The sequence below is a fragment of the Setaria italica genome, chromosome II, assembly GCF_000263155.2.
Source record: "Setaria italica strain Yugu1 chromosome II, Setaria_italica_v2.0, whole genome shotgun sequence".
NCBI lineage: Eukaryota > Viridiplantae > Streptophyta > Magnoliopsida > Poales > Poaceae > Setaria > Setaria italica.
Window position 1 is genome coordinate 45,719,493 of NC_028451.1, and position 27,735 is coordinate 45,747,227.

The 27,735-nt window shown below is 45.0% G+C and overlaps 2 protein-coding genes across 3 annotated transcripts; both read left to right on the forward strand.

Annotated features, from left to right (window-relative positions):
* The first annotated feature begins 7,445 nt into the window (after positions 1–7,445).
* LOC101769828 (protein STRUBBELIG-RECEPTOR FAMILY 7) lies at positions 7,446–12,951 on the forward strand. Of its 2 annotated transcripts, XM_004958265.3 has the most exons (17): positions 7,446–7,744; positions 8,204–8,336; positions 8,432–8,503; positions 8,599–8,667; positions 8,742–8,813; positions 8,906–8,974; positions 9,072–9,143; positions 9,239–9,304; positions 9,379–9,444; positions 9,523–9,836; positions 10,017–10,309; positions 10,637–10,908; positions 11,008–11,143; positions 11,560–11,690; positions 11,837–11,993; positions 12,105–12,273; positions 12,372–12,951. In XM_004958265.3, exons 1-16 carry the CDS (start codon positions 7,660–7,662, stop codon positions 12,240–12,242), a joined length of 2,145 nt encoding a protein of 714 aa, XP_004958322.1. In that variant the 5' UTR covers positions 7,446–7,659; the 3' UTR covers positions 12,243–12,273; positions 12,372–12,951. The 2 variants fall into 2 exon arrangements, with proteins under 2 accessions (XP_004958322.1, XP_004958321.1); XM_004958264.3 differs by having other exon boundaries at positions 12,105–12,951.
* A 1,678-nt stretch (positions 12,952–14,629) lies between these two features.
* LOC101784273 lies at positions 14,630–17,181 on the forward strand. The gene is made up of 3 exons (XM_022823884.1): positions 14,630–14,986; positions 15,331–15,547; positions 16,418–17,181. The coding sequence occupies exons 2-3, from the start codon at positions 15,461–15,463 to the stop codon at positions 17,042–17,044; spliced, it is 714 nt and encodes a 237-aa protein (XP_022679619.1). The 5' UTR covers positions 14,630–14,986; positions 15,331–15,460; the 3' UTR covers positions 17,045–17,181.
* The last annotated feature ends 10,554 nt before the right edge of the window (positions 17,182–27,735 follow it).

Sequence of the window (27,735 nt, forward strand, 5' to 3'; positions counted from 1 at the left end):
GGACTTGTCGTCCAGCCCGCCCTCGTAGCACCACGCATCGGCGCCGCCGTCGGCCACTCCCGCTCCTCCGCCGCCGCCGAACATGAAGCGCAGCCACGCCGCGACGCCGCGCCCCGCGGGAGGCGGCGGCCCCCCGCCGCCGCGGTAGCGCTTGGCGCAGAGGAAGATGTAGAAGCAGAGCACGAAGGTGAGGAACACCGCCGCCACGGCCGCCAGCATCGTCGTCGCCGCCGCGACCGTCGTGGCCGTCACCGCCATCGACGATCGATCGATCGACCGACCAATCAACCTCACGGCCTGCCCTGCCTTCCTTCCCCTTCCTCTGCCTTGGCTTCAAAGAACCTTGAATTATGCTCCTCCCTTACGCGAGCAGGATCCTCTGCTGCTGGTGTACCCGTCTCCCCTGCTGCTGCAGCCGCGGGCTCCTCGGCGTCCCTGCCGCGAGGCTCTTTGATGGCATAAATGTTAAAGCGCTCGGAGCGTTGGGGATTTCGAATGATTAGCGCGCTACTTATACGAGGGCGGCGCGGGATTGGGGAGGAGGATAAGACCCGGGCGAGAGAGGAAGGCTGGTCTGGCTTCGGTTTGGAGGGGAAGGTGAGCGAACCGTGGAGGCTGCGGCGCGGGCTATGGCCCTGGAGGGAAAGCGAGGACGGCGACGGTTTTGAAAGCGTTGACGCGGTGCAAGTGGAGCTGTGGAATGGAACCAGGCCTCCGCCTCTCCGGTTGGACCTCCCTCCCACGGCCGTCGCCGTCTAATCCCCCGGCGATGGCGCCGCCGATGTTCTGTTCCGATTCGCGCCGCTGCACGGTTGCACCGGATGCAACGGCCCGGTGAGCCGCGACACCGACCGCAGCCACTGACACCCCGGGCCAGCTACAGAATCGGCATCCGCGGCGTGTCCCCTCCTCTGCGCCACTACGTGTCCTCTTCGCCATGTTTCGTAGTACCATCAAGTCAGTGAAACTGTAATACTAACAGCCAGTAGATGCTTCTCAGGTATCTGATTAGTGTGAGAACGCTACGATTGTCAGAATATCAGTGAACGAGGTGACAGTGACACGATCCAACCCCGCTCTGCAAATTGGAATCGCCTCCATGGTTTGTGCAGGACACGGTGCCAGAATGTGAGGAAACGCTCGCAGTCGCATCGCATCGCATCCGACTCCAGGAAACGAGGGCCGTATGCCGTGAGCGTGTCGCGGAGCCTCGGGCCCCAGCTCGCTGATGGAATGAGCATGAGCATGAGCCGCGGGCAAAGGCAACGAGGGCCGTCCGGGCCGGTGGACCACCGCGGCTGGCTGCCGTGGTTGGGGAGGTTCGGTATAGCGGTTTGTGCTGGCCTGCATCCTGTCCCTTTCCCTTCCGGTTATGCGATGCGATTTGGGAGGAAGCAACTGCCCGACCCCAACTTGTGGACGGCGCGCGGCTATCGTATTCCGTAGGCTGGAGTGTTGGCGAATTCTAAGTAAGCGGCCTTATCTAACTTGGGTTCAAAGTCTGGGGAGGGATTGACCAAACGTTTCCAAGTTAGCCCAACGCAGTCTCATCTAACTCAACCTAGTCGTACCAAGAGGAAAGACTTGGCGCAGGCTGATTGCTTGGTCGTCAGAGCACGATTGGAAAATTGAACTCGTTACTCGTATACGTGGAATAGGCGCAAGTTTTACGTACGTGGAATTGCAACGTGGGGATTCAGTTTTTAACTGTAGTCTTCTTCATCGAGTGTTGACAACAGTACTGACTGGATGACCTGCACGAGGATGGACGGCAACCTCCGACGTGTCCTCTCCACAGGCTTCGTCCAAGCGGAATCGAACGCACGTACGTACTGGCAGCTGTACCGTACGGAGCTACGGATGTCCTTGCTGTGCTCCCCAACGGCCAATCCAGATAACCCAAGCCAACTCCTGGTTGTCTCGTTGATATCTCGAGCCGGAGACGCTTTCAACGAACAGTCCGGTCCAAGCCTGACCAAGTGCTTTGAACTTGTTCTGGTCTCTGGCCAAACAACAATGCCCCCTTCGCCGAATCATCGGGTGACTCGGCGGGCGCACGGGGCCGAAGCCGGCCGCCGCCCTGGGGTGAGAGTGAGATGGCGGCCCGCGCCCACCCGCGACTCCGCGAGGCGCGCGACCCTTATCCCGCGCCCGGGGTCACGGCAGCGACGGGGGCGGGGCATGGTGGCCCAGCCATGGGATGGGTCCGGCGCCGGCCGCACGGGAGCGGACAGCGACGGGAGCCGGTCCCATCCCGTGCGCGGCCGCTGACCGCTGCGCCACGCCCATGACTCGGTTGTTTCTGCCAGTTTGGAGGGAGGCGCGGGCGCTGAATCACTTGGCCAATAGGATGGGAACCGCGACGAGCCAGGTCGGCAGAAACGGGGCGAATTAAAGCGCGTCACGCGTCGCGCGGGCGCGCCGCCATCATCATGCCGAGTTGCCGACCGGAGGCCGCTCGCTGGCCGGGGCCGGGCACCTCCGGCCGGGAGGATTGCTCTGCCTCTGTTCCATCGATGGCGCGCCGGCCGGCCGGCCGGCCCTTTTTGACCGGCCGCCGTGCTGACGGCCGCAAAGCGAGCTTTTCGTAAACAAACAGGGGCGATGCACGGTGCGCCGGTCGTGGTAGGGTCCTGTTCTGTTTTAGCTTACTTGGACCAACGTGGCTTGGAGTCTGGATTAATGGATAGCGTTGGATCGTGCCTATGATGCCACCTAGGAGTAAATTGCCAACCGGGACATCAATCCGTCGCTTCTATCTGGTTGACGAGTGTCTTCGCGTCTACATTGTGCGCGAGCTGCAGATCATACGTCTCTGCGAATGCAGGCCTGTTCCTGCCGCTCCTTATGGAGTGGGGAATTTGCTTCTCCCACGAGTTCTTCCGTTCCGGCGGGACCTTGTCCTTCTTCGTCGTCGTTTTCCAGGAATCAGGTCGTGCAACGTGCAGCCCGGTCCAGAATCTCGCGGTACGGAGACGAGAAACAGAACTCCATCCGTAGTGGCAGCAGCAATCCCAGTCCGGCAAGGGTTCGGCAATCAGGGCCCTTTTGGTTTTCAGTGCGTGGTGCGCCCGACATCCATCCCCGGGACCAGAGACCCCGGTCGGCGGTGCTGTGTCCGGTCGGCTACAAAGATTTTTCTGTAAAACGCCGTTGACGACACGTCGGCAGTAGCACTAGTACTCGCTTTTGCCCCAGTTGACGACCACGATGAGGTGAGGTGAGGTGACTGTCCCTCCTCGGACCACTTGCTTTCCCCTGAAGGAGCCATGAAATCTGGGACGGACGGATGAGGGAGTCACCGTCCCGGTCGATGGACGAATCAGTTCGATTGGATTAGTGGGCTGCGCCAAGGACGAGATGATTTGCCACGAGCGGCGAACCGGGCCACGATCACAGCAGAAATCGTGTAGCACCTGTGTCCTCGTTTGCGCGCAGGGTGCAGTATGATCGATCTCACCAGGACCCTTTTCTCCTTGTCTCCCATCCTTGCAACTCAATCTCTGCACTGCTTAAGCACGTCTGGACTCTGGATGACTGGATGGCTTCAGGCTGGTGGACGAGCTTTTTATTTGGTGCGAGCGAACGGACGGAGCGACGTGTTAACGGATGGTGGGTCTGGTTCAGAACTGAACCGCGCAGATACGCATCAAATCGGGAGCCTTTTTTAGCGGTTGAAGCACCGAACTGTTGTGTCTTTGGCTCTGCGTCTTGCTTCAGCTTCAAGAATGCTTAAAGCCCCCGAAACGTTCCTGCAATCTTGTTTGTCGGCCGTTTTGACCATGCATGGATCAACATAAACCGCCAAAATATATTCTCACGACGTTTTAACCTTCACGGCCCGGCCTGGTGACAGTTCGGCCTTCCTTTTCCTGGATTAGGAGGCCCAGGGAGGTAGAGAGTTGGGCCTACGTAGAATTGGGCCATGTGCTTTCTCCGGTTTTGTTTGATGGTCGATCTGTTCGACATGTTTGAGGAAACATTTGCACTTTACAGGAAGGAAAAAGGAAAAAAAAACTAGTACTTTCAGACGCTAGACTAATTTGATCCTCTGAAGCTGACATCGAATTCGGTTGCTATATGGTGATTGTGATTGTAACTGTAACTGTGGACACTGTCCTCTGAAGCAATTGTTCGTTCTTACTTAATGCAGAACTGCTTGCACAAGTCAACACCGATGAGGTGAAAACACTGCACTGAACTTTCATTGCTGTACATGCTAACTGTAGATTGGGATGATAAAGAAGACAAATTAGGTCCTGTTTGTTTGTGAGTTTGGGATTATAATCCAAGTTGGATTATGGGTCATGGGTACTATGATAAAATATCACTTTGGGACCAGATGTAATCTAAAATAAGCTACCCAAGACTAGCTTATTTCAGATTATTTGTGATCCCTAGTGATCCAATGGTGATCTTTTATCTTCATACCCTTAAACTATAATCCAGTTTATATAATCTAGGAGGAAACGAACATGCCTTTAGTTTACCTCCGAAAGGTATGTTGCTCAACGCCCTCGGTAGTCACTGAAAGATAATTAGAGGATGTTTGGATCCATGGACTAATTTTTAATTCAGATCACATCGGATGTTTGATACCAATTAGAAGAAAGGACTAAATGTGAACTAATTATAAAACTAATTGCATAAACGAGGGCTAATTCGCGAGATGAATCTATTAAACCTAATTAGTTCATGATTAGCTCATGTTAGGCTTAATAGATTTGTCTCGCGAATTAGTCCTCGTTTATGCAATTAATTTTATTATTAGACTATATTTAATACTTCTAATTGTGCAACCGTGGGTACCAAACATCCCTCACCCCTCGGACTGTCCACGGGATGAATAGTCAACGCAGGAGCACGTACTCCTGATCAGACGTCTGCTGAGCACGCATCATCAGTTGTCAGACAGAATTCAGAGCACAGCCCCCGTGATCTGAACCCTGGATCCCTGAACCTCATCTGCCTTGACATGGATGCATGGAATGCTGACATGGCATGCAGATTTCAGAGCCGTGGGCCTCCACTCCACCTGTTAGGTCCCCTTGACCGTGACTTTGGAGCTACTCTAGTCTCTAGGGTTGGCTAACCAGATTACCTGTTCTTCCTGTTAGGTTCAGAGGACCGCCAGAATCAGGCTGCTCTCCCTTTCTGTCCTCCATGCTATTGTCGTCAGAACTAATAACTGGTCCCATCATCTCAAATTCTCAACGTAACTAGAACTACAACTAATGCAGGAGTATCAAGTTAAGTCCACTTATTGGGTTCAGGAAGAGTCTCTGAAACGCGCCAACATGTGGGACACCGCCCTTGCCGTTGGCCCGTTTATCTACCACAAGAACGCCACGTTGTTAGCTCCCAAACATGTCATCCTGAAGAGTCCTGAGCCTTTTTCTTGCTTAGACTTGGAAGTTAGGCCCCCGCGATTCCTGAATAAACAGTCGCGACGAAATCGTGCAGGCGACCGTCAACAACCGTTCTTCCCATCCATCCGATTAAACAAGGCGATCTCGCTGACGAGCGACGAAAGCTAAACATGCCTACCCAGTTCCGGATCACGACAGATACAACAAATGTTTCATCAGCTCTGCTCTTGGAATCAGTTGCTTTCGATCTGCAGAGTGGCATTTGATGTGTTGGTAGTCTCGCCCTTTGCACGAGGCAACCCCTCGATCAATTGACATGTTGCGTGTTGAAACGGAATGGCACAGGTGGACGAATGCAAGAAGATGGAAGGAAGCTCGTCTCTGGGAGTCTGGTCGGAAACAGCTCGCGAAAACGACAAGTTTTGTGGGTGCAAACGCAGCGTCATGGAATCGTCGGATTGGGCGAGTTTGGCCACCTGTTTCGACGCACAAACCGGGGTCTACCTACAATCACTCTCTTCTAATTACTTATATATATATGTATACATGTAAATATGATAAGGAGAGGATGAGAGCTATAGTCGTCGTAGTAGTACAAGGTATGGCCGTCGATTCATCACCATGGTAGGGTGCAATGATGCTGAGAATAAAATGGCTCACTTTTGAACAAAGGGTGCAGAACCAACACGCTCTTCCCTAGCTCCCCACCTTTTAGCTCGAGTGTGATCAGATCCAAGGGATCCAATCCAATGGTTCGATGGCTGTTCGGAACGAAACAATTTCATATAATTTTTACAGAAACTTCACTGAAAAGATAGTTTAAATTTCATAGACTTTGGGAGAGATTCTCGTGTTTTAAACTACTCAATATCGAATGAGCAGTACAGTAACTGCCTAGTCCTGCCTCGTCGTCACGTCACTGCAATCGTGACTCGTGAGATACCATAAACGAGATCGATGGGGCCTTTTCTACTGTAGCCACACTGATGGTGGTCAAAAGAGGAGCTCGAGAGCCATACCGCCACACGCGCACATTGCATCATTGCCAATCAGCAAAAGCGACCTGCAGATGGACGGCAATGCTTCGTCATGGGAGCCACGATGCGCGACAGCTGAAAAACAAAAGCGAAGCGATTATCCTCCACTAGCTTCCTCAACGTGTCATTGCACACTCATTTTCTTTTGCTAAAGAAGGATCAACATTAAATGTTCCTCCAAAAGGAATAATACATGTTAGTGTTCTGCTCCCTCCGTCCTGAAATATAAGGCTCACTTGAGCTTTATATTTGAGCAGATAATTAGTTCCGCTAGCACATTTCGCGTGAAAAGAACGCCCTGGGGAGGGGATAAGGAAAGCCACGTGAGACCGGCAGAGATTTTTCATGAGATAAAAGGATGGATACGACCGTCACGGGAGAAAAATAACGAGTAATTAAATTAGATTCCTTTAATACTTGTCCAAAACTGCTACGATGCCTTATATTTAGATACAAAATTTAATTTTTTGGTGCCTTATATTTTAGGATGGAGGGAATATTTTCTAAGTACATGCATCAACCAGAACTGACATTCACCGTATGCAACTTGAAATGAGGGAATTATTGGCTTTAAATGAACTTATCATAAATGAGAGTTTTTTCCTACACAAATAGATGATTTGTTTGACTAAGTACATTCTTTTTTTGCTTTCGCTTTCTTGCCGTAAAGGTTGGTTTGTTTTCCTACATATAATTAACATTGTGTGAGAAGCAAAACTTTAATAATCATCATGTATTTCCATACCGTTGCTCTTTATAAAACCTATTTTTCAATGTAATGCTTTTCTTTCCCTCTTCACTTCAAAAGCTGGAACCACTTTCACTAAAAAAACTGGAACCACAAATTTCAATTATCTAGAAGACTATGGCTCTAATTAAACTGCTCTAACAACCTCAATACCATCATCAGCCGTCAAAATCTTGCCTTTAATCCAATACACGAAACAACACAAGCGGTCAATGAGATATTTAACCCTTCTGCGATTCTGAAGTGCCCTTATTTAATACCCTTTTCCCACTTCCTTCATTCTAGCTTGCTGACACCAGAGAGAGAAAAGCGGCACTACTAGCATACAAAAAGAGTGGAACAAGAAAGGAGACCCTTTTTTTTTTTATTTCTTTTGCCATATAACAAGCTGGTCTGTTTCTTGGAGCCTGCAGAGAAATGGTGCAGCGGTGAAGGGAGGCACGAAGGGGGAGGGTTAGGAGGAGAAAGAGGAGAGGAGCTGCAGAAGCCGCAGCCCGCTGCAGACATGGTTGGGGCGGCCATTGGAGTGGTGGTGCTGTTCTTGGCTGCAGCGCCATTTGGGGCTAATGCCAACACCGACTCAAACGATGGTGAGTTCGTTCAGCTCCATTTAGTGGGTTTTCGCTCCAAGCATATCTCGCTTCCGCACACCAAGAAACGATGCATTTCTTCGTGGTTTAGTTTGGTTTGCGCAGCCATAAAGGGATGCGAGAGGTGTGTTCTTGTCTGTCCCCCCTCGTTCTGGTCAGTTCATTGCGATTGCAGAAGTATGAGTTCTGAAGTTTCGGTTTGGTATATATGGCTGGTTTCTGAAGTTTCGATTCAGATACAGTTTTGTCCAGAACTCTATTGGAATTTTTCTTGTTGTATCAGTTAAGTTGACCAAGGAGATGCTATTCTATCAGTTTGCTGCAAGCGAACATCTTAGTTTCTTTTATTAAAAGAAGATATTGAAGACCAGTAAAGTATGAACCAAACATAATGGTACCTGAAACATTAATCCTCCAATGTTACTGACTGGTCCCCAAATCTTGTTCTTGCCTGTGCAGTAAACGCCCTCAATGTCTTCTACACAACCATGAATTCGCCACCCCAGCTGACGAACTGGGTGTCCCAAAATGGGGATCCCTGCGGACAGTCTTGGCTTGGGGTCACCTGCTCGGGTTCCAGAGTGACAACAATGTGAGCAAAGCTGAAACCTTCAGAAGGGCTGTGTTTCTGCATCGCAGCAGCTTATCCTTCTTATCTGATTTTTCTTTCTCCTGAATACTCGGCAGAAAGCTACCTGGAATGCGGCTTAACGGGACCTTGGGATACAACATGAATCAAATGACTGCACTAATTCAGCTGTTAGTGAGATCCTTCATGCTCTCGAATATCCGTGTACTGATGTCTACACTGACATCTGATTATGTGGGTATTGATCTAACTCAATTTTCTGCAGTGATATGAGCAACAACAATCTTGGAGGCAGTGACATCCCTTACAATCTTCCTCCAAATATGGAGATCTTGTGAGTCATGCCTCGCCTAGCTCATCCTTCTGATTTATGTAAAAAATCATTTGTCTTATGACCTTGATATGCAGAAATCTTGCCAGCAATAACTTCACTGGGACTGTACCTTACTCCATCTCTCAGATGGTTGCACTTAAGAATCTGTACGTTGCCTTCTGAGTTTTGTACATGCTGTTTTGCTCCAGCCCTTTGATGCGATTTGACCAAATTATATTTCTTTCTCTATTTTGATTAGAAATCTTGGTCACAATCAGCTCTCAAACATCAATGATATGTTTAATCAGCTCACAAACTTAACAGCAATGTGAGTGATTTCCCTTCCTCTCTGACTGCATATGCTTGTTTGTTACCATTGTTCCACAAAACTAGTGGTGAACCTGAACAGATTTTCAATTTCCCAGGGATTTGTCATACAACAACTTTTCCGGTAATATTCCACAAAGCTTCAACTCATTGAAAAGTTTGAAAGCACTGTGAGTATTCATTTTCCATATATTCTGTTTAACTTCATTTCATCAGTGAGAAAAGATCACATGATTTCTTACAAATCCATTTCTTCTCTTGTCAGTTATCTTCAGAACAACAAATTTAGTGGCACAGTAGATGTCCTCGCCGATCTTCCTCTTACTGACTTGTAAGTAGAAATGTTTACCACCTACTCTTCTTACAAGTTGAATTTCTTAATGCAACATTTACCAATCCTTGCAGAAATATTGAAAACAACCAATTCACCGGTTGGGTACCTGATAAACTAAAGGGAATCAATAATCTCCAGTAAGTATTGCAACTGTCGCGGTGATTGCAATTGTTGGCATATGGGATGGATTTGATAATTTAGTCCTCCTATTACAGGACAAGTGGAAACTCGTTTAATGATGGTCCTGCTCCGCCACCGCCACCATCACCACCATCATCATATACACCTCCACCTTCTTGGAGACCTCCTGTTCCAAGTACTGATGGTAACAATATCCCAGCTGAAGATGGTGGCAAAGGCAAACACTCTAAACTGGGAGGCGGTGCAGTAGCAGGAATTGTAATATGTTTGCTGGTTGTTGGTGCATTAGTTGCATTCCTTTTGATCAAAAGGAAATCATGGAGGTTGTCACGGGGACAAGACCCTGAGCAGAATGAACCTCTCAGCCCTCTTGCTTCTGGACTTAAACGTAAGTCTCACGGTAGTTATATTTTCATCTTATTGTTGCTGTTGTTGTATGAAGGAATTGCAAAGGTTCAAAAAGAAAAGGAAGGAATTGCAAGCTCTTCTTTTCCATGGGCAATTGTTCAGTTTCTTCTGTATTATTTGTCTATGTGGAAGATGGCTAAATCATTTGCTGTACTTTCAGAGATGAAATCTATTAAATCTATCAAGATCATATCAACAATTGGCAAGGAAGAATTGCAGAAGACTGTTTCAATGAGTTTGAAGCCTCCAACGAAAATTGACCTGCACAAATCCTTTGATGAAACTGATACCACTAGCAAGTCTATTACAAGGAAAGTAAGTTTGTCTTCCGTCACAATACCTGCATATACAGTGGCAGACCTGCAGGTGGCAACAGGCAGCTTCAGCCCTGACAGTCTTATTGGTGAGGGATCGTTTGGTCGTGTATACCGAGCCAAATTCAGTGATCAGAAGGTGCTTACCTAATTATAAGATATTCTTTATTTCACGCATGCAGCATCATATATATGAATCCAGCATCATCCATATTTGGAATGTGTTCCTTGCAATAAACACCATCAGTATTACTTGTTTTTCCCTCTTTTTTATATTGCCATAAAATCTGCAATTAAGTGGATATGCTAAAATTTGAACATGTGGAATTTTTGGCTGTTATATCTTGATCGTATCCTTCATTTGAGCATGTGCAGCAGTAGCTGCAAAAAATAAGTCTCTTTTCACTATTTTCAGATTATGATCCATACTATTTAGTTATCATCATTTTATGGTTGCAAATTTCAGGTACTGGCTGTAAAGAAAATCATTTTTTCTGCATTTTCAAGCCATCCTTCAGATTTGTTCACTGAGTTGGTGGCAAACATTTCAAGGCTAAATCATCCTCACCTTGCCGAGCTAGCTGGTTACTGCTCAGAGCATGGACAGTGCTTGCTGGCATATGAATTCTACCGAAATGGTTCTCTGCATGACTTCCTTCATATGAAGGATGAACACAGCAAACCATTGTCTTGGAACAGCCGTGTCAAGATTGCCCTTGGATCTGCAAGGGCATTGGAGTAAGTGAAGCAGGCTCTTTGTTTCATGAATATCAAACAGGCCTGTCTACCTTTTTTTTTTTGGAACCGACAAGTTATGCCAGCCATATGAATTTTCAGGTACCTACATGAAACTTGTTCACCATCCATGATCCACAAGAACTTCAAGTCATCCAACATTTTATTGGATAGTGAGCTGAACCCTCACGTTTCTGATTCTGGGTTTGCAGACCTTACTCCTAACCATGAATTCCAGGTAGGTCATTATAATTTCCACTTGTCTGACCAACCATTTTCTTGAAAATTTAACACATCTGCCATCAAGCATAACTTCAACTCTTGAAGCTTGCTCCTTTTCTGCAACTGAAATGCTTTGCCCTATTATTGTCTTTGTGGAAGTACCTAGCGTTTTTTAATGAAATATATGAAGTGCATAGTATTATTCAACACCATAATGCTACATCAAGTCATCTAGAAGTCCGAATAGCAAGCGTGAATTGTCATTAGTGACAAAACCTAGTACCTCACAGCTAGCTGAAAAGTACTATTTGATCAACAAGCTATATGATCCAAAGTCACGCTCTATGTATTTTTATATTGCGAATTCTAATTAGCAAAAGTCAGCGTGAAGATTTCCTGCCCAGAAGTACTTATAAAAGCAACAAATTTCAGGAATCAGATGAGAACTCGGGATACAGGGCACCTGAGGTGACCATGTCTGGACAGTACTCCCTGAAGAGTGACGTGTACAGCTTCGGAGTCGTCATGCTAGAGCTCCTGACTGGCCGGAAACCGTTTGACAGGTAATTTATGATAGATCAATCCGCTGCAGTTCTCTCACATCCGTTCTGAACTTCCACAAGAACAATCTGAGACAGCTAGTTGTAGCAACACATGTAGCCATTCATCTGAATTCTGAACCAGCACTTGCTCCCTGAACTTACTGCAGGACTCGGCCGCGGCCCGAGCAGTCGCTGGTCCGGTGGGCCACTCCGCAGCTGCACGACATTGACGCGCTGGACCAGATGGTCGACCCCGCGCTGCAGGGCCTGTACCCGTCGAAGTCCCTCTCCCGCTTCGCCGATGCTATCGCCCTGTGTGTTCAGGTGAAAATCGCCTTCAGTTCGTGCAGCTTTCACATTGCCCTTGCCCCAGATGTAAAACATTTCCGACGCTGCTGAAATGCTGCTGATGCTTGTTCTGCTACCTCGACGCAGCCCGAGCCGGAGTTCCGGCCGCCGATGTCGGAGGTCGTGCAGTCGCTGGTGCGGCTCGTGCAGAGGGCCAACATGACGAGGACGCACGAGAGCCACTCGCGGCGCCACGGCGAGTCCGGCGGGGACTACGAGTTTTAAGCGAGCTAGACCGAGCTGTGAATAAAACACAGTACGAATTGAAAACAAATCAAAACGTGTTCGGAGAACTTTCTTTGCCGCTCGTGTTTCAGCGGCGGCTGTGTAAATCCCGTGATGTTTTTGTTTCAGAACACACTTCGCCGCCTACTGCTTCGCGTTGATCGCAGTCGAAGGAAAAAAGAGATCGAACTGCGTCGTCCTGGTATTGGCTGTCATGCGGTAATTCGGGGAGAGCTGCGCACCTGTCATTCGCCTCTCGCCTGCGCCCGTGCCGCCTTGCCGGTGGACGGACGGGACGCCCCGGCGGCGGCAGGGAACCGCCGCGCCACGCCGCCAAGATGCGCGCCCCGTCGTCCGCGCGTTCGTTGAGTCGCCGCGGCCCACCGCACCCACACACGCGCGACACTCACCCAGACAGGAGACAGCTCAGGCACCGCGCGCCGCTTAGAGGTAGGGTGTCACCCGGCCCAAATCTGATCTCCTTCTCGCTCGCCCGGTGGGACGCGCTGACATCGGCACCGGCCTCTCGCATCGCATCAGAGTCTCAGAGACGAACATCGGAAGAAGCCAGCACGGATTACTCTAAACAAACTCTGTTGGTGCCTCGTAGAGTCGTAGTTGTTGGTGTCTTTGTCCACTGTGAAATGTGAACTGCAAGTGCGGTATGATTAAACTGTCATCATGATGGGCTGTTTGTCCATGATATCAACTCAATTTCCGAGGACGAGTTCTCGGTTTTTTAAATCAAATTGATTACAATCACAAAATTTTCTGCAAACTATTTTGGGAGATACAAAACCTTATGGTCTCATCTGTCGCACTTGCACGAATACGGTGCTTCCTATCCGGCTCTATGTTGGTGTGAGACATATGTTTCTTGCTGTAGCATTTGAAGGATGCCTGATGAGGTCTTAAGATAGCAAGTGTCGCGTGCGATTCTTCAGCAAACGCCGAAGGCGCGAGTGATATTAACAACATTCCTTCTATATGGCCGTATGAAACACAACACTAGTTCACAGTTTTCTTTTGCAACATTCCTTCTTCATGGGCACACCTTTCTCTGTTTTTTTCAAAATTTTCCTCATAAGGCTAACAGTTTGTAGGATAAAGATTTTATTTTCCTCCTCTCGGAGTCTCGTCAGGATGAACTTTGCCGAGTTCAATCGTGAATCGTGATACGGGAAGTGCTTGCTTGGGAAACGGTAGAAGAGTTTAAGGATTACAACAACGCGCTACGCATCGAGCGCCACTTTAACAGACTATTACAAGAAAGAGCTAACAACCGTTGCAAAGTTGTGAAAGCAAATGCGAGAGCTTGGCTACGTAGGCTGATTACTCGACGATGAGACAACCTAAGTTCACAGCTCCTCCCAGGATCCAGAGTTCGCCCATCGCCTTGATCCTCTGGAGAAGAATATCCATCTGCAAACGTTCACCTCTGAAGATACGTGCATTCCTTTCTTTCCATATTTCCAAGTAACAAGGGCGACCAAGGAATCGAAGCCTTTCCTCTTTGCTCCGTTCCGCAGACTTCTGGCCTGGATCCACCAATCCCTGCAGGGTGGCGATTCCTTGCAGGGAGGGTCAATGTCCATACATAGGGAAAATAACTCTTTGAATTGCTACAGCAATCAGCCATCCTAATCCTTCCACAATCATTTCTCCCCCTCTTGACAGGCTGCAATAATCCGAAAATGTGTTGTCGTTCGTGATCGAAATTTCAAGTATCGCACCATCTCACTCAATTTCTGGATAAGCCTTCGACGATCAGCGTGAACAGCATTGCACGGAGAGTGCTACTAAAATTGAAGTCTAAGAGTGCTTAAAAAAATAAAGTGCAAAATTTTTGATTTTGGGATCTTGCAAAAAATTATTGGGAGGAAAAAATACCCACAACCAACAGTTCCCAAAAAGATACAATTACTGCCACATCATCCATCCGTGGGTCTAACACTTGATTTCCCTCCTATGTGAACAGTAACTCGCGACTTTTTTTTTTCCTCCGCCATTTTTCCTGTGGGATTGTGAGCACGAAGAGGGGGTCGGTATTGGGCATACGGAAAAAAAAAGAAATCAGATCGGACAACTGCTGCGGCGACTATTTTTTTCATTTTCGTTTCCAAAACTAGTTATGGGAAGTATTTATACTCCTGGAGGTGCTCGACCTTTTTTGGGACAGGCGCAATTTTAGACGGTACCCTGACACAAGGTAGAATCTACGCTAAAAAAGGTAAAAAAGAAAAAGAAAACACGTGAGAGGAAACGCCGTGACATCCGGACCGTACGCAGGCCATCAACGGTCCGGAAGCACCCCGCCGATTGGTCTCCTCGTCTGTTTCGGATGGGGGGAGAGGCGTTTTCCCCACGCGACCCACCGAGAGGAAATATAACCAGGTCTAGGGTTTCCCACCCAGACAAAGCTGTGACGGCGGCGAGGACAATCAAGGTTTTGCCGTGCCCGATGGAGGGGGCGCTGAGGGGATTCCTCCTCGGTAAGGGAGTGGACGATGCGGAGGCCGACGGCGGGTGGAAGAAGTCGGATATGGTCCTCTTGGGGAAGGTGTCGACGGCATTACATTTGAAGAAGATCGACGAGCTCGAAGAAGTCAATCGGAAAAGGGCGATGATGAGCGCTATCGAAGATAGAGCGTTGGTGTTGGACGCTGATGCGGAGCAAGCTATTGAATTTCGCAGGAGCTGGATCGCTCAGTGGTCCGGCAACTACGGGTCATTCGACGATATCAGTGAGTTCTCAATATCTTTACTAGGGTTTGCCTTTGATTCGGTTTAAGACTATTAATCTGTAGATTCTGGACCGATTGGTACTTATCTGATTGTTTTCTCCCTCGTGAATATGGTAGGAAATAATATTTTGCCCCTTTACTCTGATGTTTGTTAGTAGGTCTGAGATATACATAGATGCATGTGATACAGTGATAGGATAAGAACTTATCAATAAACAACGATGGCTTAAATTTTGATCGTCGTTGCACATGTTGATTTGTGTCATACTCCCTCCATTTGTTATTACTGCTGCTGCATAGTTCTCGATCGTAACTCATTCCAAATCTCATACAACTGCTTGCAGCGCTAATCGATCCGATGCGTTTTACATATGACCCTCCAAGCCCTGGTGCCAGGCCCTGCAATACTCTATTTTCTCAGTCTCGGTTGGAGCAATAAGAGGTGACTTGCATTGGCCGCTCGATGTGTTTGGTATGGTTGCTGTGAGGGACTCAGTTGATCGAAATCGCAACCTTCTCTTTTACCGTGCAAGGAACAACTACCAAACTCTTACTGAAAAGGTATATCGTTTTGGTTATTTCTTGCTGTGTTGCAGTGCTGCCAACTCAGGTATACTGTCTGATCTTGTTAGTTGTCATACCATGAGTATGTCATCTTTACATTTGCACCGGAGTATCTTAGCTGATCCATTTATTTCTGTCAGTGACCACATCTAATGACTAATGAGCTTATGGAAGAAAGTCTACCAGATTTCATTGCTTCTTTGAAATTACTATAGTTCACGTGCTTTTTTTTTCTGGCATTGTTGTCATGTAGACAATCAACTGTGTAAACTACTGATCTGATCTTTAAGGGATGTACATTGTAAATTTCAGTCGTATGATGAGCTGATCATTGAGACGTGTGCTCTAGGAAATAACTATCTCGTAGCCATAGTGCAAACAAGACAGACTTGAGTAACTACTAGTACTATGTACAAACAAACGCACATGCATTGGACTTAAAAACTACCTATTCAACACATTGACTCTACTTCTTGCCTCCATAATATGGGCAATAAGGGAGTAGATGCACAAGTATCTGGAAGGCCTTATGTCTGCAATCGTTTTACTTGAGGACTGCGCCCTTAGGAACCTGAGGCCCTTTTCATCTCCCCCACAGCAAATACATTCTTGTGCTCGATAGTGTCGTGCATTTTCTTTTGAATAATGTTTCAGGTTTGCTTGCAAGGCATTAGCAAACAAATATTCTATGAGTTTTTGTTGTTCACGCTTGACAAATATGCTTTGTTTGCTGATGCATTAAGCTAGTTTTTTCTCCTATCTCTTGTGTTGCTCACCCTACATTTATGCTATGCAACTGTACACTGTTTCTTTTCTTTTGCTTCTTTTATGCCTCCTGTAATAATGGTGCATTGGTGTTGCATGCAGGATCACTGTTTGTCACTGTCAGGTCCTAGCCGTGCTGTTGTGGTGTCAAACCCTGTGTCAGACCCAGTTATGATCGAGGTTGAGCTAAAAGTTAAGGGCATTAATGAATCCAAGGATAAAGACTTAAGCTTGCTCGCTGTGCTATTAAAATTCTCTGATAATGAGTGGGGTTCCTCATGCCAGCACATAATTTATAGTGTTTTCACTAGCAAGCTTAGCTCTCTACTGTTTACTTTTGGAGGTATTGCTTTATCAGTGGAGGCTACTATATTTATCCGGGTGCTTGATGGGTCTTGGCCACATGGTTTTCATGGTCAGTTTGCTGCTCATACTTCCAGCATTGATCGTGAAAGAGTCATCCTTCTTGATTTTGGAGATAACAATGTTCCTGTTAATGGTGATGGTATTATGAAGCTTTCTCGTCAAGTTGTTTCCGTTGAAGTTAATGGAAAGCTGATTGTTTCATTCAAAGCATGGAAAGATGATGGGAAGGAAGTGGTAGGGAAGGCGACGTTAAAGCCTGCCAAAGCAGGTAGAAGCTATCGCAATCTTGGCTTTGGATCCTGCATCATTGAAATCCTTGTTGCTTGGTCACTCATTTCACCTGACCCGGAACCCGACTATTGATGTGATGCCTCGCTATCATGCTATTCAGAACCTGTACTGTAGATTTGGCATTTTGTAGTAAGTAATTTATGATGCTGGGATATGTTCGTATTTGCTGCCTCCCTGGAGAAAGCTACCGTTTGCCCAAGTATTATTATATACTGCCAATTATTGCTAAGTTTCAGCTCACGTTGATTGATTACATGTTTCTAGTTGGTGATGAAACATTAGCTAATGAGTATAATAGGCTCGGCTAGTTTCAGCTACTATACAGTTTGAGCCCATATTAAAGCTTTAATCAGGGTACTCCGGTTCCCTATGAGTAGTCGTAAACCGATTCCTCAAACAAATAAGCATTGTGCGTGCGATTTCACTCAGGTACGTCCTTCAGATCCCAAATGCAAAGTCCATTTGGACCCGGGCACAAAAGTCGTGGTGAATGTTTCAATGACAATTTTGCCCATCAATCATCGCAGAAGGTTAACATCTCTCGTCTTAAAAGATAGGCACAAACACAAAGCAGCTGGAGCTTTTCTTCATACTATGGCAACTAAGCATTAGCCCATCTGAACCCCATTGAAGATATACTACTGGATCTGGATCTTGTTGATTCAAATTCAAATCCGAACCTACAGTTTAAACTCCAAATAAAGCTAAAATAAACTCCATCGCAAGCATGCATGTATGATCTGAGTTTAAGTGCACAATTCAAATTGCTAAAAATTTTAGGATGATGAGAAATTTGACTTAGGCCTTGTTTGGTTGGGCTGTGACTTTTGAAAAAGCTAATGTGAGCTGTGGGCTGTAGAAAAGCAGCTATGAGAAAATAGCTGTGGGAAAAGCAAAAGGCCGTTTGGTTAGAGCAGTTGTGAAACTGTAGGCTGTGTAAGAAATACCTGTAATGCCCCTAAAGACCTAAGGGTTTGTCTATACGCAAATTGCTTGTAACAAAATAACGTGTTCACTAATTTGCATGTAAATGGCTATTTTAGAAAGGAAAAAAATAAATTTTCTATGTTTTTCATCCATCAAAGTGATTGGTCCACATAAATAGAACAATATCCATCAAAAAGCTTATACAATGATGACATCCCTCAATATAACTGTCCTCCTCTCGCACTAACTAACGCATCAGCTATCATAGTACGAATGGTATTCATGGTATCCTCATTCTCCATACCGTCACTCTCATCTCCTTGTGTTTGTGTCATGCCACTTGTATGTTGTACCAAGTATTCCTCATCAACATCACATCTCTCGAACTCCTTATCACACAAATTGCTGTCACGGATAAAATTATGCAATGCAAGACAAGCCATAATGATATGCTTCTGAGTACGAGGTGAGAAACTTGGCATGCCCTTCAAAAAATGCCACTTTTGCTTTAAGACTCCAAAAGACCTTTCAATGATATTACGAAGAGATGAATGCAAGAAATTGAACATCTCGTACTTTCCTTGAGGAGGCCTCGAACGATGCCAAAACTCTAGTATATGGTACGTGCTTCCTTTGAAAGGCGCAAGATACCCAATTCGGTTTGGGTAACCCAAGTCCACAAGATGATATTTTCCTACAAAACCAAGTTAATAAGGTACATAATAATACAAGTATTACTAATTTGATGAAGGAACCATGTATACCTTTAGGAGGCACGGGAAATGAAGAAAAATTTGCTTAAAAGCAGGTGAAAGCAAGAGGGAACCTGCTTTTGAATTTGTACTAGAGTGAAAGCTACTTTTGGGCAAAAGCATATATGGCTTTTTACCCCTTTGGTTGGTTTTTGGCTTTTGCAAAAGCAAAAGCAGGTTTGGAAGCCCAACCAAAGGGGGCCTTAACCTACTCTCATGTTTTCGCACATACCACACCATTTTTTTTAAATTAGTTTTTTCACACAAATGTTGAAACATTCGTTTGGGCACCCCGAGGTTGCACCTGGCAGCACGACGCCCAGTGGAGTCATAACATTCCGTTCTGACTACCGTCTCAGGTGTGGCGGAGTGGGCCACCGGATCAGAGATCACGTCACACTAGTCACCCACAAGTTGGATGTAGTTACCTTGTCACCGACATGTGAGCCCAACGGTGGTAGGGTCCACATGTTGGTAATTTAGCCGTCGTGAAATCGACGTGAGAGGAACATCTCGCAACTATTCGGCTATTCCTCAGGGTTTCTCCACAAGTACATCTCCCTGCAGTTGAGTCACTGATGTGTGGGTCCGGACCCACGCGTCATTGACACAACTACAGAAACAATGGTAGCTGTACGAGCACGGAATTTGTTTAGAGAGGCATTCCATTGATCGATATTAACATCCATGGAGATTTGGAGTACTACCTAGAGAGACATTCCATCGATCTTAAAGCAACGGGAGAGAGCTATCCCACCACTGGAGATGGTGGTGCAAGGCCATAGCGTGCATGTGACGCCCACTACAGAATGAGATGTTTAGCCTCCATATCCTGCGCCTCACTAATCTGGATGATAAGTGCTACAGGTTGAATCTATTCATGAGAGATGAAGACCTCTATTTCGTAGCATTTTCTGTAGAGGAGATTCCTAGTGAGGAAGAGATGGCAAGAGGTATCCAAGCTGTTCGGAGTCCATGCTTTAAATTCAAAGACGCGGACAACATTCTTCCAGACTTCTTGGATGTTGAGGTGATAGATTTGAAGTACTCTTACGGGCCTGCGTACGTCTCCTGTCTCACATTTACTTATGACTCACCTTTTTTTGGCTACTCTCAGTGACATGTATTTATCTGATGTCACTTTGCAGTTCTGAATTTACACCTGGAGGAGGTTGCCTTGCAATGGATAATATGTTCTACGCTTTCATCAGCTTTAACAGGACAAGGCGTATCAATCTTCTGTTCCGAAAGGCTATCTATAGCGTGATGGGCGTATATGTGAGCCCCGACAACTCCTTTCTATGTTCACTAAGATGTCTGAGAGATCAGAAGCTAAGGAAGTGTCTGATGTGCTATGGAAAAGGATTCATTGCTGGACTAAGCTTGGACAAATACCACTGGAAGACTTTGCAGGTGGATGCTTGGCTTTAGAGAATGCCCTACCATAGTGGTGCCAAAAGTATCAGGAGCTGAGTTTTATGGGTGGTTTCCTTGGAGATAATGGTGTGGTGCTGATAATCAAAAGTAACAAGACTCTTCTGTAAGCAATTTTGGAACTATCTGAAACATAGTACCAGAGGTGTTGGAATGCGTGGAAGGTGGGTGTTGCACATAATCCCGATTTTATAATCCCCTAACAAGCTATCGGTGCTGGTGCACCCTAGGGAGTACTAGTGAGTACGGGTAGTAAATGATACACTCTATTGTTGTGATAAGTGGGTAGTAAATGATCAGCTAACGTAGCGGGTATTACTTTTGAAGGCAACCTGAACATGTTTAGCTATAATATTGTGTATTCATTGATGGAGTATTAACTACTATTAAGAGTATTAACTACTATTAAGTTATTGACATTTATTTATAGTGTATCAGGGGCATCTATTATGGTTTTCTTTCCACAAATGGAATTCTTATCTCTTCAGTACCATACACATACATGTTAATTTGTGCACTGTTGTTGCTATTGTTCTCGATCCTATCTCCTTCCAAATTTCCTACAACTGCGTGTAGTGATAATCGATCCAATGCCTTTTGCACACATGGCCATAATTATGCCCCTGTTGCTGGACCCTGCAGTATTCTATAGGTTTATTTAGTCAAGGTACTTACAGTAGAAACTGGATACTCAATGTGTTTTGTTGGTTGCTCTGTGTGACTTCATTGATCGAAATCTTACTGGAAGGATAAGGGATGGTTGCCAAACTCATTGTTTTGGTTACATAGATTGCCAAATCTTATTGGAAGGTCTTTAATTGTTTTGGTTAATTCTAGTTGATGCTGTGATGCACATATTTTTCTACCAACTTCCCATGCAAGTTGTGGTTAGTTGTCATACCATACAGGCATGCATGAGATTTAGTTGCTATGGCTACTAGAGGATCTTATTCAACCCTACGGGTTACTCACCCTACATCCATAAGCTCATTAGTAGGTCATTGACAAACATACTTTGCTCAATAATCATTAGATTGTCTTCCATAAGTTTCCGACAGTACTAGGTATTGATCCCATCCATAAGCCAAATGCTGAAATTCAATCAGAATTTGACAATTCGATACAGATATCTTCATACTAACTTTTTTTAAATGAAATCTCCAGTGTCAAAGCCAATACATTCCCTTAAATAGAATCTGCATAAAAGTTTTTGGTTGGTATTTATAAAAATGACCTCATTACTTGCAAGCTAGATATTTCTCAGATATTTATACATTGAGCATACTGTGAAGGATCCCACTATTGATTAGAAAGATTAATGTGTCAAATAACCAGAGTGACTAGCTTTCTTTCTATGTTGTGGACCCACCATTTTCTTTTGCGATATTGGTGTGTCAGACTCATGGGTAAGTACTATTCCCTTGCCCTTGATTTTGCTCATACGATGAACCAGGCCAAATGTCATTGCTTTTTCTTCCGCAACCGTAAAATTGGTTGAATGGATTTTCTTGACTTGAACAAAGCCACAAATCCAAGTTCAAGCCATTTACAAACAAGCTACTAAACTGTAATGCTCCTTAGAAAGTGGTAGGGAACTGTGAAAATGAATGAGTATAAGGCAACAAAAGTTGAATTTCTATTACCAAAGAATCAAACTTCTAATTTGTTCATGCTGATTATGACTTAGTATGACTTGTGAAGCTGCCAAAAGTCCTAGATTTCCCATTAGAGATACAAGTTGGTACTCATGGGTAGTTCTAGATCACCCACTCAATTCATTTTCTTTCAATTTTTTCTTTGAATTCCAGATTAGTCCATTTGATTGCGTTTAGGTCAAACAAATCACCTTAGAGAAAAGAAAAGTTCCATCCCTTACCATTGTCAATTGGTTTGTTCACACACTTTGTTGGAGCCCAAAAGTGGCAGCAAGCCGATCAGGCTGAGACCAGCCGGTCAGACCGGTTCCTCCAAGCGGTCTGACTGGTCTGGATCTCTGTAACCGGTCTGGCACGGCCAACCGGTCTAATCGGTCAGACCGGTCTGACCAAAGTACTCAAAATACAAATTGGACTTCACCATTGCATAGATCTCATCGATACGATCGAAATGTATATGTGGAACGTCCAATTTGGAGTCCGGATGAGAGAGATATGTCCCTAGCAAGGTTCAGCCCTGTGCTGACCAATCTGATCGGTTGGGATGGGCGGTCTAATCGGTCAGTCCAGCCTAATCCGAGTTAGGAGTTGTATTTTGACACGGAATTTGTACAACCTTCAACTCCTACTAGGGCAAGACCTCCCCACCCTATAAATATAAAGGGCCACGGCCGATTGAGGGCATCCCAATCGAATCAATCTACAACTTACTTTTATCTCCTAAACCCTAATCCTTTTCCAACCTCCATGCTATTCATCTACTGTTCTCCACAATCATAGATGGTGTTCTAGGCTTGCTGGTCGACCTAGGGCACGCCGGCGACGTCCACGCCCTGACGGGGTCCCTCCCGGGCGAGAGCTTCGACGACCTTTGCTAGTTTGCTCGTAAACTAGTCGTTCTTCACCACATAAGTGCGTTGGTTATCCCTTTGCTGGTTTGCTTGTAAACCTAGCCGTCCTCTACCACGTAAGTGTATTAGTTACCCTCTTGAACGATCGACTTGAGCCAAACCCTGAGAAACTGGTCTGACCGGGTTGTTGGATCGGTCTGACTAGCCTGTGCAACATCTTTGCTATTCGATCTGTTCGCAACCCGCGCGATCTAGCGCATTCGTGTGTTGGTTAGAAAAAGCGCCAACACACTTAATCATAGAATGGTGTGACGGTGGAGTTTTTTTAATCCTAGATCGTTCTATCTAAATTAATCATCCTGTTCATTTGCAATATTATTGCTCCAAATATTTCTCTCTGCACCTGCACAGGTCACTTCATGTTCCTTTTCGTTTAGCAGAGCATGGTGGGCTTTGAATTTTGATTCATTGGGTTTGTGCTTCACAACAGAAGCAACACGCTCTGAAACCAGGAGGGCAAACACGCTCTCGATACATCCTATTATGATTGTACCGAAACAAGTTTTTTTTATAGTGGCGGAGGGAGGGGGGCAGGGGGGGCCTGGCACCCCCTGACCCTGTCGGGCACCACCCATAAGCAGTGGCCCTGGCACCCCGTGTGGCCTGGCCGGTTGGTCGAATATCAGACTATCAGTCTATCACGGTGGCCTGAGGAACGGTTGGAGTTGGAAGCGGCATTTATGGGCCTGGCTCCTGGGCACTAGCCCAATTAAAAAATAGGCCTTTATTCCTGCCGCCAGACGCCAATACCGAGTCGCAGTCGCTCCTCGTCTAGTCGCCTCCTCCGTTCGTTCTGTTCGTTTTCCTGCCGCCGCCGCCGCCAGTCAAAAAAAAGACGAGGAATCAATCCAAGGATTCAAGAATGAGGCCAGCCATGCGCTGATGCGTAGCAGGCAGCAGCGTCTCCTGGATCTGTGGTTCATTTGCGTAGCTTGTTTTCTCTTATCTTTATTTTTCTAGGTTATAAATCTTAGGGATTTTTTATTTATGTGTTTCATGATGCATGTACAATCGTACAGATGATTAATATGAAGAAGAGAAAGACTATCAATAGTTTTTTTTAAGCCGATTGGCTCAAGTGCTCCTGATCTAGAAGGGGAAACTCATAATGATCATGTACAAAATTCTAATAATCAGAGTAATGTTGCTGCTACCGCTGAACCAATCGAAGCCGAGGTTGCCGAGCATCCACCAGTTATTGCTACTAGATTTGAGAGAGACCCTGATAAACGTGTTCAGATATTGGAATTGTCAGCGGATCAACAAGATGAAGCTCGAAGATTTTATATTTCAGAGGGTCCATATCAACCTGTGTTGGCAGAGTACCCACTTAGTGAATTAGCTCATCGTCGTCGATTTCAGAGTAACTGGTTCAAGCAATTTACTTGGCTAGAATATTCACCTCATACAAATCGTGCTTACTGTCTGCCATGTTTTTTATTTTCTAAGAAGCCAATTGGGAAAGTTGGATCAGATACATTCATAGTAAAGGGGTTTCAGAATTGGAAGAAAGTTAATTGCGGAAATGAATGTTCTTTTCTAAAACATATGGGAGATGCCGGCTCAGCCCACAACACAATGGCTCAAATTGACAATGTGATTGTTAAACAAAAAGAGATAATGGTTGCAAAAGGAAGACGAAGGCTTGCGACTACGATTGATTGCATTAGGTAATAAGATCAAATTCTCATGTCTTTGTGCAGTATTTAAATTTAACTTGCTTTCTTTATGTACTTATAGGTGGTTGACATTCCAAGGTTGTCCCTTTAGAGGCCATGATGAATCTCCAGATTCAATAAATAGAGGTAACTTTATTGAAATGGTCAAACTTTTGTCTTCCTATAACACGGAGGTTAATGAGGTTGTTTTGGAAAATGCTCCCAAAAATGCAAAATACACTTCACCTGATGTCCAAAAGGAAATTCTAAGCATACTTGCTCGAAAAGTGCAGAAATCAATTAGAGAAGAAATTAGCAATAGCAAATTTTGCATAATGGTTGATGAAGCTCGAGATGAGTCCAAAAAAGAGCAAATGGCGATAGTCCTCCGATTTGTCAACAAGGAAGGCCTTATAAAGGAGCGTTTCCTTGATCTGATCCATGTTAGTGATACTACAACGTTGACACTTAAAGAGTCAATTTGTGCTGTCCTGTCAACTAATGGCCTAAGCATACAAGATATAAGAGGTCAAGGTTACGATGGGGCCAGTAACATGAGAGGGGAGTGGAATGGATTGAAAGCTCTAATTCTCAATGAGTGCCCATATGCATATTCTATTCATTGCATGGCTCATCAGCTTCAGTTGGCCCTCGTAGCAGCATCAAGGGAGGTACATGAGGTACACAATTTTTTTCAGCATGCAAATTTCATCATAAATGTTGTTAGTACTTCTCCTAAGCGCAATGATGAGTTGCTAGCAAAACAAGCAGAGGAAATTGCCCATGAAATTGAATTGGGAGAGCTTGACACAGGGCGAGGGGCAAATCAGATTTCCTCCCTACAAAGGCCAGGGGACACTAGATGGAGTTCCCACTATAGGTCTATTCTAAGCTTAAAGAAGATGTTTGGTGCCACAGTTTCAGTCCTACGCAACATTGCTAATGATCGTTCAGTTTCAAAGTATTCTCGGGGAGATGCCAGTGGTGCCTTACGAATCATTGTCACATTTGATTTTGTGTTTATTCTACTCCTAATGGAAAAGATTATGAAGATCACTGATGTATTGTGCCAGACACTCCAAAAGAAGAGCATTGATATCTTAAATGCGGTGGATTCTGTTTCTACCACAAAAGTGTTGCTTGGTGAGTTGCGAGATAATGGTTGGGAACCTCTTCTTGACGAGGTCAAATTATTTTGTGGTAAGCACGAAATTGATATTCCGAATCTGAGTAAGAAGTATGTTTTTCCCCCAAATTATTTATTCTTTTGTTAAATTGCACTTGTTCATCAATCAATCCATATCTTCCCATTTGTAGGTATGTTGATGTGACTAAATCTCGAAACAAGAACGACAACACCACAGCCTTTCACCATTACAGAGTAGATGTGTTTAATGTTGCAATTGATCAACAACTAGCAGAGTTAGAAGATCGATTCAGTTCTCAAGCGACAGAGCTTTTGTCCCTTTGTGCTTCTTTGGATCCTAGGCTGGACACATTCAACATAGGCAATATATGCACTCTGGTGGAAAAATATTATCCTGCTGATTTCTCAAGTCAAGAAAGAGCTCAATTAGAGTGTCAGCTGCCACATTTTCAAATTGATGTATGCAACAGTCCAGAACTAAAGGAATTATCAACACTTGCTGATCTAACAAGTGGACTATTTAAAATAGGAAAATATTCATCGTATCCTATGGTGGACAGGTTATTAAGATTAGTATTAACTCTTCCAGTATCAACTGCAACCACCGAAAGATGCTTTTCAGCTATGAAACTTGCGAAGACACGTCTCAGATGTACAATGGGAGATGGATTTCTGCGAGATTGTTTGGTAATTTATATTGAGAAGGAATTGGTTGCATCAATCAGTACTGATGATATTATTACAGCATATAATCTTGCTGCTAGTCGAAGAGCTAAATTTAAATTGATAGATATGTAATTTTATTTTGGTTAAGACTTATAAAACATGCTATTATTATATCATTATATGTGACTAAAATCAGCTCACGTGACTATCAGTTCTACATTGCTTTGTCCGTTGCCCCCCTTACTTCAAATCCTGGCTCCGCCCCTGGTTGTATCGAAACAAGTTGGCACTCGCTCTCAAAGTGCAGTGGCGGTTTTTTTTCCCCGAAAACTTATCTGGACAAGCATTTCACTAAAAAGAAGTTAAAAAGTATTACAAAAAGCTTCTAGACTGCAGATAATTATCCTTTTGGTCATATCTCAATTCTCAACAATTTTTCCGGGACAATGTTTTCCCCAATTTGACCATATCAGAAGGATATTGACGTTTCAGACTTTCAGTAATTAGGAAATGTTGACAAGTTTTGTTTCCCAATTTAATCGGACAGATCGGAGTTATACGTGTTTGCATCTTTTCCTTGTAACTTTGTATTTTGGATATTGGTATGAGGAAACCTCATGTACTGTAGGTGTCGTATGACACCCCAGTCTCGAGACTTGGTCAATGACTCGGCTGGGAAGGCAATCCGATAGAAAGATTAGGCTTCCTTAGGTTTCTGAGAGTTTTATCATCCAATTGTGAAACTTAACTGTTTGCTGCTAAATAATGTTTGGGTACCTCTCATATAGATTTATTTTCATCGTGAGGCGTGAGCTGATGTATGATTGCACCTTTTTACTCTAAAAAAAATTCTGTTTTCCTGATACATAGTTGTGCTCTACTATGTATTTTTATATTGAAAATTTCTATTATGCCCTGTTTGGATCCTTGTAATTAAATTCCATTCTAATAATCATAATTTAGACATAAATTAATTAAGTTAATATAGTTGTACGAGGAATATATTTGTATATTATTTTTGGCCATATAAGAGAGATACTTAAGCGAGTCAAATAACGTGCTATAAATTGCACATTAGAAACATAGCATGAGGATCTATAGAATCGATTTCCATCTCCTACCCCATAAATTTAAGATAGACTTATATCTAAACTTTGAAAAGTTGTGGAATGCCAAATTTCAAGATAATTAGCCTACTCCATATAGTAGATTCCAATTCCTTCGAAAATGAAGGGATCCGGGACCTTAGTGAAAATCAGCGCAAATATTTCCTGCTCTGAAGTGTTATACTTATAAAACCAACAATTTCAGGAATCAGATGATAACTCAGGGGACAAAGGGCACCTGAGGTGACCATGTCTGGTCTGTACTCCCTGAAGAGTGACGTGTACACTATTTTCTCTCACATATGTTCTGAACTTCCACAAGAACAATCTGAGACAGCTAGTTGTAGCAACACATGCAGGACTCGCTCTCTGAACTTACTGCAGGACTCGGCCACGGCCCGAGCAATCGCTGGTCCGGTGGGCCACTCCGCAGCTGCACGACATCGACGCGCTGGACCAGATGGTCGACCCCGCGCTGCAGGGGCTGTACCCGTCGAAATCATTCTC

Excerpts from the sequence above, each read along its gene's own strand:
- LOC101784273 (XM_022823884.1), top strand. The coding sequence starts at position 15,461 with ATGGTTGCTGTGAGGGACTCAGTTGATCGAAATCGCAACCTTCTCTTT. Across the intron at positions 15,548-16,417 it reads ACCAAACTCTTACTGAAAAG|GATCACTGTTTGTCACTGTC; the intron begins GTATATCGTTTT and ends TGTTGCATGCAG.
- LOC101769828 (XM_004958264.3), top strand. The coding sequence starts at position 7,660 with ATGGTTGGGGCGGCCATTGGAGTGGTGGTGCTGTTCTTGGCTGCAGCG. Across the intron at positions 7,745-8,203 it reads CAACACCGACTCAAACGATG|TAAACGCCCTCAATGTCTTC; the intron begins GTGAGTTCGTTC and ends TTGCCTGTGCAG. Across the intron at positions 9,144-9,238 it reads TTGAAAAGTTTGAAAGCACT|TTATCTTCAGAACAACAAAT; the intron begins GTGAGTATTCAT and ends TTCTCTTGTCAG.